General features: G+C 36.0%; 1 protein-coding gene across 1 annotated transcript in view; it reads left to right on the top strand.

Moving 5' to 3' along the window:
* The window catches only part of LOC139118897 (interleukin-1 receptor accessory protein-like 1), a 29360-nt gene extending 17116 nt beyond the window's left edge, over window positions 1-12244 (top strand). Inside the window, exons 6-8 of the mRNA XM_070682459.1 lie at window positions 826-993; window positions 9809-9955; window positions 11010-12244. Of these exons, the coding sequence (XP_070538560.1) occupies window positions 826-993; window positions 9809-9955; window positions 11010-11641 (947 nt within the window). The 3' untranslated portion in view covers window positions 11642-12244. The remainder of the gene's footprint in view (window positions 1-825; window positions 994-9808; window positions 9956-11009) is intronic.
* The last annotated feature ends 1379 nt before the right edge of the window (window positions 12245-13623 follow it).

Below are 13623 nucleotides of genomic sequence, written 5' to 3'. Positions count from 1 at the left end.
ACTGAATAAAAGAAAATGATGTCTGAATCCTCAATAAATTCCAACTCCCAGTTCAGATACAACACCACCAGTTCAGATACAACACCACCAGTTCAGATACAACTGAAGTGTTGACTCAAGTTGCTGTGACATCTTCAGTTCACAATGAAATTCTACAAATGTTAACCTTTTGAGTCCTTCACACATTCTTGCACGTTGTTGTAGATAATGGAGGATAGTTTCATCATTAGGTCTAGCGCCCTCACAGGTCAATCTTTCAAAACCTAATGAGGACAGTATCTCAAGATCCAGTCCACCCTTTACTTGTTAGAGCCGCCGTTCTCAATCCCAGGCTCGGCACGTTTTGTGGAGGGACTGTGTTCACTGTTACTAAGATGTAATCGACTTGAATGTCGTCTGATCACGTTTTTTATCCCCAGAAATGTGGTGGGTAGGTACAAAAGTTGGAGAACTGTGAAGAAACCATTGCGCACGGCTTTCTACACTTGAAATCTTGACACATATTTTATTTATTTTTAGTCACAGTTAGCAGTTTCATTAAAAAAACACGCAAAAAACCGCAATCTCTGGAGCTCTCAGTTCAAGCTACTCGCACGGTGTCTCTTTGCATAATGAGCGTCCTTTCATGTAATCTGGTATTTATAACAATGGGCGTCTTTGAGTTACCAGAAAAGTAGAGGATGGTTACAACTTTGACCATGCTTGTTGACATTCTAAGAAGAATTAGTAGATCATAGCTTTGAAGTAAAAGGGATCATTGACATGCCTGTGTTCAATCTCTTGAAACCATTTCTATTCATTGTAAGATTTTCTGTTCTTCTTCAGATCCAAATCCAGAGCCATTCATAAAGGAAAATACGGTATTATTCATCATCACCATCGCCGTTTCATCGACTGTTGTCCTGACACTCATCATTCTTGCTGTTGGAATCAAGTACAGACTGAATCTACAACTCATTTACAAATACCACATCAGTAAAGCAGAGGAGAATGGTAAGTGCCCTTCCTCACTCAACAGGGAGGATCCCTCAGAGTCACAATCTGAAAACGACCGCACCAACCTCACCAAAGAACACGCAGGGGTAACATACAACACCTTTTCCTAACCATTTGGTGTATGGGCTGCAACAACAACTCATTCATTTAGTCATGTTATTTCACTGTTGTCAAATGAAAACTTGTGAAAAGTGGAATTACGTTGTAGATGTAGTACTAATGCATTGCACTGCTAATTTTTTTCAAATGATACTGCCAATTTTGAATAAGCTCCTGAGAAATGAATCATTCCTGACATGACAAGATTTCACCCCTTTTACCCTTTCATTATCATGGTTTGGCCCAAACTCATCGTTATCAATGATGATTTTGGACCCAGTATACAGGGAACAGGGGTAAACTGGTTGGAGCTTATAATTTCTGTTCACATTATGATCAATTGATTCTGACTATATCTCTGTACACTTGGTATTTATGCCATAAAATCTATGTGCAGCACTTCAGCAATAATCTACTCACAGCAGATAAAATCAAAATTTTTTTAAAACGTTGAAGCCCTCGTGTAGACGGTCTTTGATTTCCATATTCTTCTACAATACATTCTGGAAACATGGCTTTCCTTCTTTCACTTATTTCTTTAAATCAGTGGATTTTCATACATTCAATAAATAGAATACAGCTCACTTAAAGCCCCATAAGCTGTAATTTTTACCTATTTTTACCTATTTTTTTGTTCAGTAAAACATGTTAAAACGTCAATAAAATATGTTTAGTTCTTCTAAAATGATGTATTTCCGTGAAAATAAATCATAAATTACCTCCCCCGCCGATGCACAGCCGCTAAAAAATCAACAGCGCCAAGCGCCAGATGTCAACAACGTTGTATTCCAGTCCGGACCAGAATGGAATTGGCAACATAAAATCGCTCGTTGTTGGCCGACGGTACGTGTTGTGATCCCAAACTAATGTGTGATTCTGCGTTATTTGGTAGGACAATTAACATAAGTAAGTCATCATTGAAAACAAAAATAAGAGAAAATGTCAAAAGTTACAGCTTATGGAGCTTTAAGGACAAAATACATTAAAAAATTAAATTGAAAATGAAGGAAGGAATGTCCATCAATAGGACATGTTAAATAGTTATCTTGTCCATTCATTGAACATTTACTTATTGCTTTTTGTATTTTTAAAAGACTTTTTCAGTATTGTCATAAAACAGAATTTTAAATGCATTTTTTTATACTTGTAAACCTTTACATCATACTTAAGGTATTTACATATTGTAAACTTATGTACAACTTCCAGAAAGGGAAAAGTAGTTTGAAGGCGGTCGCAAAAATACGAAACCTTTGACCCAAAAACATATTTATGAAAATATATATTTGTTGTTGTCACTTATTTTAATTTTGACTTATTTTAAGTTATTTGAATAATTTATTTGTTATGTAATTGAGTGTATACAAGAAGTATTTTTGATGAAATTCATTGTTCTAATGTACTTGTCTTGATATTTACAGTGATAGGGTTGAGGAATACAGGGTAGAGTTGTTTGTTTGTTGGATGCTGTCACCACTAAGCATTCTGTGATTTAAAATTCACAAAGGAGCCGTTCATTGTACCATACAGCTGTAATTTATAGAGGAAGTACCACATTTCCCTTTTACATTTTTAGTTCAGTGACAAGCACAAAATGGTAAATCCAATAATCGCGTAGGCCAGCTTGACTGTCTTGCTTAATCCTTTACAATCATACAGTTTGGTCAGAATTCACTGTTTCATCTGACCATTGCAGTGAAATACAAGGTTCATGGTTTAGAAACCCTTCCAACATTTGCTTTGGCGTATCAAAGAGAACCCAGCTAACATGACTAGAAAACCTTCAGTTGTAAGCTATGTACCCAGGATACAGTCTGAATAATATCAGATAACTGATGTGCCCCAGTCTTATATATACATTGTGTAAGTTTTTCGTTTGCCATTCCTGCCTTTTTTCACTCACCTTAAGATATATGCTGAGCACAAAGAAAAAAAAAACAAATTAAAATTTACGGATATTTGAAATTCAAAATGGCTGCTATACCTCGTCTTATCTCTATTAAGGTTTTAAATTTCGATTCTCAGAACAAAAATAAATCGTGAAACTTCATGCGCTATGGGCTTCAAAATGAGTTCACATAGGCGGCAAACCAGAAGAGTATTGTCAAAAAAATGTTGTTGCCAGGCTTTTTACCTTAAAACAGGAACTTCTCAAGAAAGTATTTAATCGTTCAGAGATTTGATGTATTGAAATGAGTATTATTGAGCAGTGTCAAAAAAAACCCCAGGAAAATGTTGCTTTGTTTACTGAACTTCCTAAGCACAGTATAATTTTTCTAGCCATTAAAAAGATATATGTTGTGCCAAAGTCAATGTGATTTCATGACAGTTACAATATGTGTGCAGTATCAGTAAACCGGATGAGAGAGAATTATGTATAGGGACTCTGTATGAGTAGCAGTGCACCAATGATATCGCATAAAACAGTGGACATTCACCTGAAGAAACCTGATTCTGATTGGTCAAGAAAGATACTGATCGCCAGTCATGAGCAGTCTGAGCAGAGCCCGTCTGCCTCCATCAAGAATTCAGAGAAACTCTGCTATGAATTTATTCAACAGTGTAGACGACACGTCACACAGCCTCCCAGTCTGCAAGATCTTGGAAAGAGACTTGAAATACATCTTCCGTAAAAGGTTTTGTTGTAGCTTGAGTGTTTTGTTATGTCGCTACAAGTTGAAAATAAATCACTTCGGCTGGACCATTTAACTTTGTATAGCAAACATGACTACAAAGATTCTGTTTTATGTAAAATACCATAGTGGCAAGTGATGCTCCCTCAAATCCTGTAACTGTGAGAGTACACATGTTGAAGAAATGGTTATGATTATATTTGCCATGAAGTCAGGTTTAATCAAGATGTGAAATTTTATATATTGTATTGATGTAATATATACCAATGGGTACTTTATATAGAAAAGCAATGATTCAATGCATGTGTCGTATTTCATCAGTAATTGTATGACAAGTAACTTGTAAAAGTGATAGTTCTGTTATTGAATCTTGTTGACATGGCATGCATTTTCAGTGAAAATAAAATTTTGAATGATCGCATGTTACCGAGACAAGTGTACTGCCTTTGATACAGATTTCCTCTTTTCAGCTGTTTTTCCTTTCTTATGCATTTAATTTTCAATGCAGATACACAGGAATCACATTCATACATTAAAGATAAACTGTTCAAGTTGTGTCCGGCAAATTTTATACACAGAGTGTATCCTCTTCCAGGTTATAATGTGAATTTTTTTCAGCATTCCTTGGAAGCAGAGATTCAGGATACATGTACTCACTAAATAAAGTTTACCAGGAAAACACTCATAAAAGATTCTCGAGAGATTTCTTGTGAATTTGCATGGAAGTCAGATTATGTTTTTCTCTTTAAATAGAAATCAAAGTACAAACTCGGAAGAGTGCCTTTGTTTCATTGAATACATTTACAGTTTCACTGTCATGCATGTACCAGTACTCGTCTTTACAACTACCATATAGGGTATTTTTTCACCGTTTCCCTTACTTATATAAATGATTTCATGACCCCAGTTTTGTAAGACATGAAAAGGTATATACATCGTCAGGTGGGGATTGACGCACATACTTGTACTGTTAATTTTTGTGCAACTTCTGACATGATGAGGTCATGACCTCTGTCTGTTCAACCGTGAATGGATACAGATGCGCGAGTCGGCTAGCATTGTGGTAAATGTAATTAAATCTTGATGCGGTTGTTCATAGCTCTTTTACTATTGAAGTATTTTGTTACAACTAATACACATAGATGTCAATTTATTTTAAAAGCTGAATATGTTCACACTGTTAGACTGAATGCTTCAGTCACAAAACTGAAACAGATAACAGTGACAGATAACATTTGGAAGATTAAAGATCCATTAGCTGTAACTTTGGTCATTTTTTTATTTTGTTTTGTTCTGTGTATCATCTGCAGTTTCTGGTTTGAATCCCTTAACCATGGAGAAATTCATAATATTTAACTCATAAATATACCCTATATGAGTATAATCTGCATTGTTATTGTTCAAATTTTGTATTCAGATCCGGACTAGAATACATTTCTCAACAATAACAATGGTCATTTCACATATACAGGCTGTGTTGGGAAGCAGGACACCGGGCATTGGTCATGATGATTGGATTTTAGTAAAATTCCGTAGTTGATACATTGATACATTGAAACAGAGTAGTGAAAAAATAGTCAAAAGTTACAGCTTATGTCCCTTTAATTATAATGTTGCACCTTTATGTGTTGATGTTAAATGAATCTAGACATTGTGCGTGAAATACATTGTTTATACATGTAAACAATAAAGCCTCATAGGCGTAGTGTGGACAACGCCTCCTTTTAAGGGTTCTAAGCAAGATAGATAATGAGTGAATTTTCATATTTTTGCAACATACATGAATGTCAGACAGAAAAGTACTGAACACTGCTATATTGAAGACAGTTAAGTGATAGACTGTTTTACAAAATTTGATACAATCAGGTCTCTGTGTTTACCATCTGCCAGCCCCTGAACCAAAAGCCGGACAAGCCTCTAAGCTGCCCGGTATAATTCAATTCACTCAACTGCAAGGGTTTCAAATGTTCAAGTGTCGAATGTTAGGCAAAGAAAACATGTTTCCACACTTTGGAAAAGATTGGGTGTGTCAGTTCCTTAATCTCTTCAGCCATATTTTCTGTAACAGTTCCACAATCACCATTGATACCAATTAGTTTGGGCCAAACCATGGTGGTGAAAAGGTTAATCTAGCCTTCAGTCATAGGCACACAAGAAGAACACTTGGGTTTTCTTAGGGGGCCCTTCCATAGCTTGTGAATGAACCCTCGAGGATTGCATCAATTTGTTCAGTTTAAGCCAGTGTTGATGATGTGATAAAGTTGACTTCCAGTTATGACCCAGATCATGTTCTGTTTTCAGCGAAAGTGTCAACCTTCAGTAGGTTCTTAGAACTCCAAAACGCACTTCCAGGAAATTAGTTTTAGTTTGAAAATTCTCTCGCACAATCTTTGCCAGCTGGTTTGACAGCCTGTAATGTGATACATGCAATGAAATATATTTTCTTGTAATTTCATTTTATCAATGTGAATAAACTGACATTTGTGTAAATTCCATAAACTGCTGTGTGAAGTTTACTACTGTTTAAATCCTCATAAGATGCAATGCAGTATTCTTTGATCAAAAATTCTGATCAGAGATGAACTCTTAGAAGTTATTGAGTAATAAATGCAAAATGCAAGTCAATAGACAATACAGATATCTAATTTAGTATTTTGTGTTCCCTATTCAAAAAGTTTTCAGGTAAGATTTTTATTCTTAGTTAAGACGTTTGTATCAATAGTAAAACAATATCTCATTACATTTACTGAATTCAAAATGTGTTTTCAGTAGAGCAGTAATCCAAAGTCAGCGAGGGAAAAGTCAGAAAATTTTTTCAAAAATTCCCTGAATAGGTGTAAATTTCTGTATATTCCTATAATAGTTGCTCTGTTAAGGGTTATAGATACTGGTTTTAATTCAGGAAAGAGTTTTCAGACAATGTGAAGTGCATTTGCTTCAAATGGTTGAATTCCATGTCTTTATTAATAGAAGTCACAGTTTAACAGTACATAACTAGAATGATAGCATGACCTCCCCAATATAATATGTATACTAAACGGCCAATTATTTTTCCCTTATTTTTTATCTTTTATGTCGATTGCAAGTTCTTATTCTACTCCCAAAAGAATGATGAAACACCCACTACTTAGCTTGTCAACATACTAGTAGTGTGTGTTGTGTAAAATACACTGTTATTGTAAACATTTGAATTCTAGTCAGGACCAGAGTTCACCTGTCAGCAATAACAGTGCAGTTTATACTGGTATGTACAGGCTTAGTTGACAAGCTTAATACTGTGTATATCAACATATTTTTTAGAGTAGAAGAAGACAAGAAGTTATGGTTGACATTACAGTCAAAAATAGTATATAAATTTTCAAAGTTAGCATTAATGGCCGTTTAAAAGGCAGAGCTAAGTCTGTATAATGGTGCTTTTCAACATGTACAATGCACTAGCTTGTAAATCATCTCCATGCCAACAACCTGCAAATCAGTAGGAAAAATAAAGAATTGATGGTCAAGTCTGTGCGACTAAATAAATAAGGTCATGGTCAAGGCTGTCAAATCAGAAATTTTTGATAATGACGTCTGTGCAAAAAAAAGTTATGGTCAAACTGTCATGTCAAAAATATGGTACAGTGTGTGCTTTTTAGATGCAGGAGGTCATGGTCACACTGTTAAATTATGAATCTTATCGTGATATAAACCTCCTGGCTATGAAAGAATGTCAAAATGATCATTTCTGCAACAAAGTCCAAAGTCCTGAGGACATTGGTCTGCAAGTAAATACTGACGGTACAGTCATATGCAATTTGACCCAAGACAAATTCTGTTTTAGGAAGAAATTCATCATCTTCCAGCAGTATCTTGTTATGTCCCAGAGAAGTATATTAGAAAACTCTTGGCATTACATCAGTAGTGAGGCCATGACCTCTGCCCTAATTTGTTACGATGTACTAAGAACAAATAGTGAGTTTCCGGTTTCCTCCCAAACCTGCAACTGTTGATGAAATTGATTTAAAAAAATAGAGGAAGTTCGCAGGAACTGTATACGGACGCTGGCTGCATGAGATGTTCAAGGAATGTAATCGGCAAAATAAAAGTCCAGAGATGACACGTACTGCATAATTTGAGCAAAATGGACATTTTCACTTGAAAATCTTATTACAAATGTGATTTTCCTCTCTGTATTTCAAACTTAGCTTAGCCAGGAACAGTATCAAAAGTTCAGCAAAAAGGCTTGACAAACATGCAAACATGCACGTAAGCATGGCGTTCTAGCTTTGATGACGTGTACCAAAGTCCTTGACCCAGTGAGCATGCATTTTGTATCTATTCTGTATATCTATATATTGAAGATTAACTTTTCCTTTTTTTTATTCTGCAAAAAGAAGAGAATATGAGATTGAGCAAATCACTGGAGTTGCCCTATACTTTTTTCTCCCATGTGATCATATTAATGTATTTATTCTAAATTGTATATGTACTGCTATGCTGTCCAAAATAAAGTAGTATAAAAAAATAATAATATCCAAGTTTGCTTTTATTTTCCAAAGGCAAAAATTCATAAAGGTGTTGACTTGATGGTGGAAAGAAAAGAACTCTAAGAATGATTGATCAAGTAATGTGACGCGCCACTCAGATAGAATTTGTCAAATCAATTCTGTTCACATGTAGAAATGTTAGGAAATGTTGTTGTAATTTAATTTTCTTGAACCCTACACAAACGACTGTAATTGAAGCTATTTTGATAAATGTATTCAAAAAGTGACATTACCATGCCAGATTTCAAGATAAGACAACAAGATTATTACTTTCGTTACAAATAAACCCAAAAATGGTGATTCAACATGGCAGGTACCTGGTTGGTAATTTTTAAGGTCCAATAGCTGTTCAACTTTTGATGATTATTATTTCACTGGTTTTGTTCTGGATGTCAATTTCAAGTTCTGGTTCTGCTCTCCAAGGCATGTTAAATACCAACCATTACTTTGATAACACAGCATCAAAATCAAGAACAGCACTATGGAAACAAATGACCTTAGATTTTAATGATATTTGCATCACAATGGCCACCATCCCTGTGCTAATGACTCTATGGGGAAAAGTTAAATTTCGATTTTCACAAAAAAAAAAGACTTTTAAAACTGTACCTACTCAAAGAGCTTCAAAATGAGCCCCTACATAGGATGGTTCAGAAAGGTGGTGTAAAAATAGCTGTCCAAATATCTGTCCCAGATGTGCAAAATTGAAAGTATTGTCGTTTCGCTGATTTTCAATAATTTTGTTTTCATTAATTATAAAACAAAAATAAGCAGAAAAAAGGGGTCACCATCCTACTTTTTGAGTTGAGGGTTTTGAAGTACCCCTACCCCATGCATATGCAACTGTAGACACGCTGACGTTTTCGTCATTTATTTTTCGATAATTTCAGTAAAACACAGGTACAACTTGTGATGGAATATTATCTTGCATGTGGGGTACAGTGAGTAGACAAGCAAAATTATGAGAAAAAGTGTTTTCATCTAGCTTTTTGTGATCTTTATAGAAATATGGCATACCCTTTGCTTTTATGCAGTTCACACCTCTTTGGGACAAATTTCAGTCGTAAAATATGTAGGGAAGCAGATTAAGACCAGAAGATTGCTATCTCCTGCAGTGCAGAGTTTGAAAACATTCCATTACAAATGACTTTGAAATTGTATGAGTATGAGTATTGCTGACCACTTGATGAAGTTGCATGATGGTACATGTATATTTATCAAAGGTACTACGAAAAATTGCATTTTTGGGGGGGGAGGGTTCTTTTATACAGGAAAAAAATCATCTGGTCATTTTATCTTGAAATATAGCATAGTAATACTTCTTGTTGAGTATAATTTTCAAAATGACTTACTATTCCAAGTTTTTAGTGAAAGTTTCAAGAAAATGACAATATTACAAAGATGTCTTTTGCATTGCTACACGCTCCAATGGAATTGGCTGATCCTGTGCTATCCATTGGTTGTCCCCTGTTTATTTGCCTAGGTAATTCCATCTGCAGCCATGACGTGTTGATCACTAATGCTGGTTCATCTTTCACATATATATTTTTCGCTCAGGAGAAGACAAGAAGTACGATGTTTTCATCTCTCACAGTGGAACAGACGATGATTTCCGTTTTGTCAAGTATGTGCTCATGCAGTACCTGGAAAATCAATGCAAATTCAAGTTGTGTGTGGAAGAAAGAGACTTTTTGGCTGGAAACGGTATGTCATTTGAAGTACTAGTATCCCTGATTGTGCTGAAAAATTTGGCATACATGAATAACACAGGGGCACAATGTCCATTATGAACTCAATGGAATTTTCTATGGGGACATTCCCATAGCAATTTAATTTAAGGTAGTTTGTGCCTCGGTAGTAAAAGACTTAAACTTTTGCTCAAACTTTCCTTAAGGAATCTTTCACCCATTCTCTTTCAAAATCAACAATAAAAATTGGAGGTCACCTTGCAAATTTTGGTACTAGAGAAACAAATAACCAAACATTTACCAATATTTAAAATTCAAAATGGCAGCCATCCCTGTGTTAACTCTATAAAAATAAGAATTTTGAATTTCAAAAAACTAAGCGAGGGAAAAGTTTTCTTACACCAAGAGCTTTAAAATGAACCCCCACAAGTGGTATATCAGAAAAGAATTGTAAAAGTTTGAGAATCTGAATATCTGTCCCCGAGGCGCATTCTAGCATAGTAGTGCTGATTTGTAAAATAACGTGGTGTGGGCCAGCCTTGATCAGTCTTGCCAAAATATTCATTTAAAAATAATTTTCTTGCCATATCATGCAGCATCAAAATTCCAGAAAGTAAAGATGATAATTGAATATTTATACTGGTAAAATGATGGGCAATTCATTGGACTTGCCCACCATATTAAAGCAAGCAACACCCGTGTATCATGACCACCAAAAGTATTCACCCCGTGTAAAAGGTCTGTAAATATAAGTTTGAATCAAAATGTGAATTTGTGACGGGGATATAAACTATTGAGGTTACAAGCCTGCTACAGATATGCAATGCAATCTTTGGAAAGCTTTTTCAATTGTCTGTAGGGTAGCAAAAGCACAGCAAATTTTCACTCCAAATCTATCTATAAATTTAATTTTGAAAAGTTATGATATTGTGCAAGGCCAAAATGCTGTCCATTTCAGGTTTTTCAGAAATTTTGTCAGGAAATAATGATGAAATGATAACAGTTCTTTCTTTCCTATGAATTAGAAATTAATCAAAATCCATTTCTTCTTCCCATATTTTTTATTTTAGCAATTGCGGACAATGTGGTAGAGTCTATTGAGGCCAGCAAAAGTTGGATAATAATTTTGACACCCGACTATCTAACTGCACACTGGAGTTCATTTCAATTCCATGTAGCCCTGGAACAGTCCCTGAAGTTGCGCAGTAATTTGGTTATTGTTTTGGCCAAGGAACTGCCTGAGGATGCAAACACTGATCATATGAAAGCCCTCGGGCACGTCATCAGCGTCACTAAATGTCTGAAATGGCAGCCAGATGATGTGGGGAAAACCAGGAAATTTTGGAAGAAACTGTTGCTCCAGCTTCCCAAGAGTGCTGCAGGCAGATCAAGTGTTTTGAAAGCCATATCTGAGCAGCAGGATGAGCCAGTGACGTCCGTGTGCGAGCCGGACTGTGAGCGATTGCTCAGCCAACAGAGTATTGAAAGTGGATACAGTGGGTCACCAACCACAGACCTGGAGGATGGACCAGCCCTAGTAGGTGGATTCTCGCCGCCTAGAAGCAGCTCTAATAGAACACACATGCCTGGTAACAGCACAGTCAGAGCGGATTCTTCCCTTTGCCAAGACCATGTCAATGTCAGTGTTGAAAGTGACAAGATGACGAAGGCTTCCAACCCACTTTTGAACGTCAGTACATGAACATCTAAGGCCCATCAACACAACAATGCCATGTTGATTTTCAAATTAAATGTACATTCGAAAAGTGCACCTTCCAACGGAAGTCCCAAGGCTGATCAAGTGCTGTTATAATAGACATGATCTACTTCATTCTTCCGCTCGGCAAATTCCAGATGCTGACAAGAATCAAGTGACATCTTTCACTACAGCCTATAATGTACAAAAATCTGACCAAAGCTGAACCAGGTCATTGCTTTTCAGCCAAATTATCAGTTTGGAAAGCTGTTCCGAAGAATTGTTGACCAAATGTAATGACAGAAATACTTGTCCGTTTGGCTCACTCAACCTTGATTTGAACAATCCTGGGTTAGGTCAACCTGAGGAATTTAGGAATTAAATATCAAAGCAATCAGACAGCTAAGGCAAAGAAGATGCTCTTTGTAAAAAAAAGAATTATCCTCAAAAAATAATGTATCAAAATTTCGTCACACGGCAAAATTTAGAGTAACCGACAGACTTGAAGTGAAAAGATTTTAACCCGCTTCTTCTGTAAATAAAGCTTCTGAATAAAGAACAACACAGCCATCTTCACAGTGAGACTGGTGCTGTTGAATTTGCTGAAAATATTGACATCTTTATGTGCTCAGACAGCATCAGAGTTTTGTCTTTCAGATGATAAATTCAGTACACCACTTTTGGTGTATTGATATGATGTATATATGAACTACAGATATAGAGTTCTGATATAGAGATACAGGTATAATGAAGTAGAGATACAGGTATAATGAAGTATTTTTAGTTATGATGGACAAATGTTCATAAAATGAAACTATGTTAGAGTTGATATGAAATCAGCTGGATTGCTATGAGATGTTGTCTCATTGACATAATGATGGCACTGAATAATTCAACATGGCAGAATGTTTTGGTACAGTACTCCTGTTAGTATGGAAAATAATGAGAAAAAACCCTTTGCCATCCTTTTAATTCCCTTCCTAACAACATCTTCACGTCAGTTTAGATATATTGCTGTAAACCTACCATCACCTGACTACAAGATGTTCCCAGTATTTTCAATAATTTGGATGGACCTCTGAAAAGTGGTTAAGTGGTTAAGAAACAGCATTCACACTCCCAATCCAAACAACATCTGAGCCATAAAACTTAGTATTGAGGCCTTCAAGAACATGTACACACACGTCAGATTTCTTCTCATAGGTCAGAAGGGTGATGCGTTGTATCTTTTGTACGTCCTGTTGCGTATTTGCGTTGTAATTTACAAAAAAGGTAAACAAGTTGACAATGTAGGTCATTTACCCCACACTCATCAAGACCTGAGTTCCATTAGTCTAGAACATTCTCAAGGTCACTGCCCTTGATGACCTCACAACCTTGAATTCAATTAGTCATGTTTGGAATGTTCTGGAAAGTTGATTAGTTGTGTAAGGGAGATAATTTTAGAACAGTAATTAGCATGTCAATAAAAGTTCTAGATTGTTCTTATATGCTTATGTAAACACATGAGTATAAATACTGGGACAGCAGGCTTGCAGTCAGACTTTGGGATCGTGTCTCTTGTGTGTTACTAAACTCCAGCAGTAGTCATTCTCAAGACTTTTCAAGACCTTCACTGTCAACGCTGGATTTATACTGTGGACTTTGTGCAGCTTCAAGCCTGCAAGCCAAAGGACTGTTCATTCATCCGACTGACTGTTACAACTCTGAGACTGGAGCTTTGCCGTCCCAGCTGAGATAAGTAGTCTGTACACTTTTAAAGCTTGTACTCTATCCCTGACTTAGCAATTAGTTTTATTTTCGTAATAAATTTTGTTTAAACGTTAACTGCTGAGTTCACCCTTTTGTTCGGTTTCTCTGCACGTAACAAATTGGGGGCTTGTCCGGGAGACGAATATTTGAGCCGTTTGACAACATTTTGCCTACCTTTTCAAAACTACTTTACACTGTGAACTCAGCGAAATTTAATCATGGCGGAATTCAAGCCA

The sequence above is a fragment of the Ptychodera flava genome, chromosome 19 (assembly GCF_041260155.1).
Source record: "Ptychodera flava strain L36383 chromosome 19, AS_Pfla_20210202, whole genome shotgun sequence".
Classification (NCBI taxonomy): Eukaryota; Metazoa; Hemichordata; class Enteropneusta; family Ptychoderidae; genus Ptychodera; species Ptychodera flava.
Note: the sequence above shows the minus strand (reverse complement) of the source record. Positions and strands in the feature narration are given on the sequence as shown.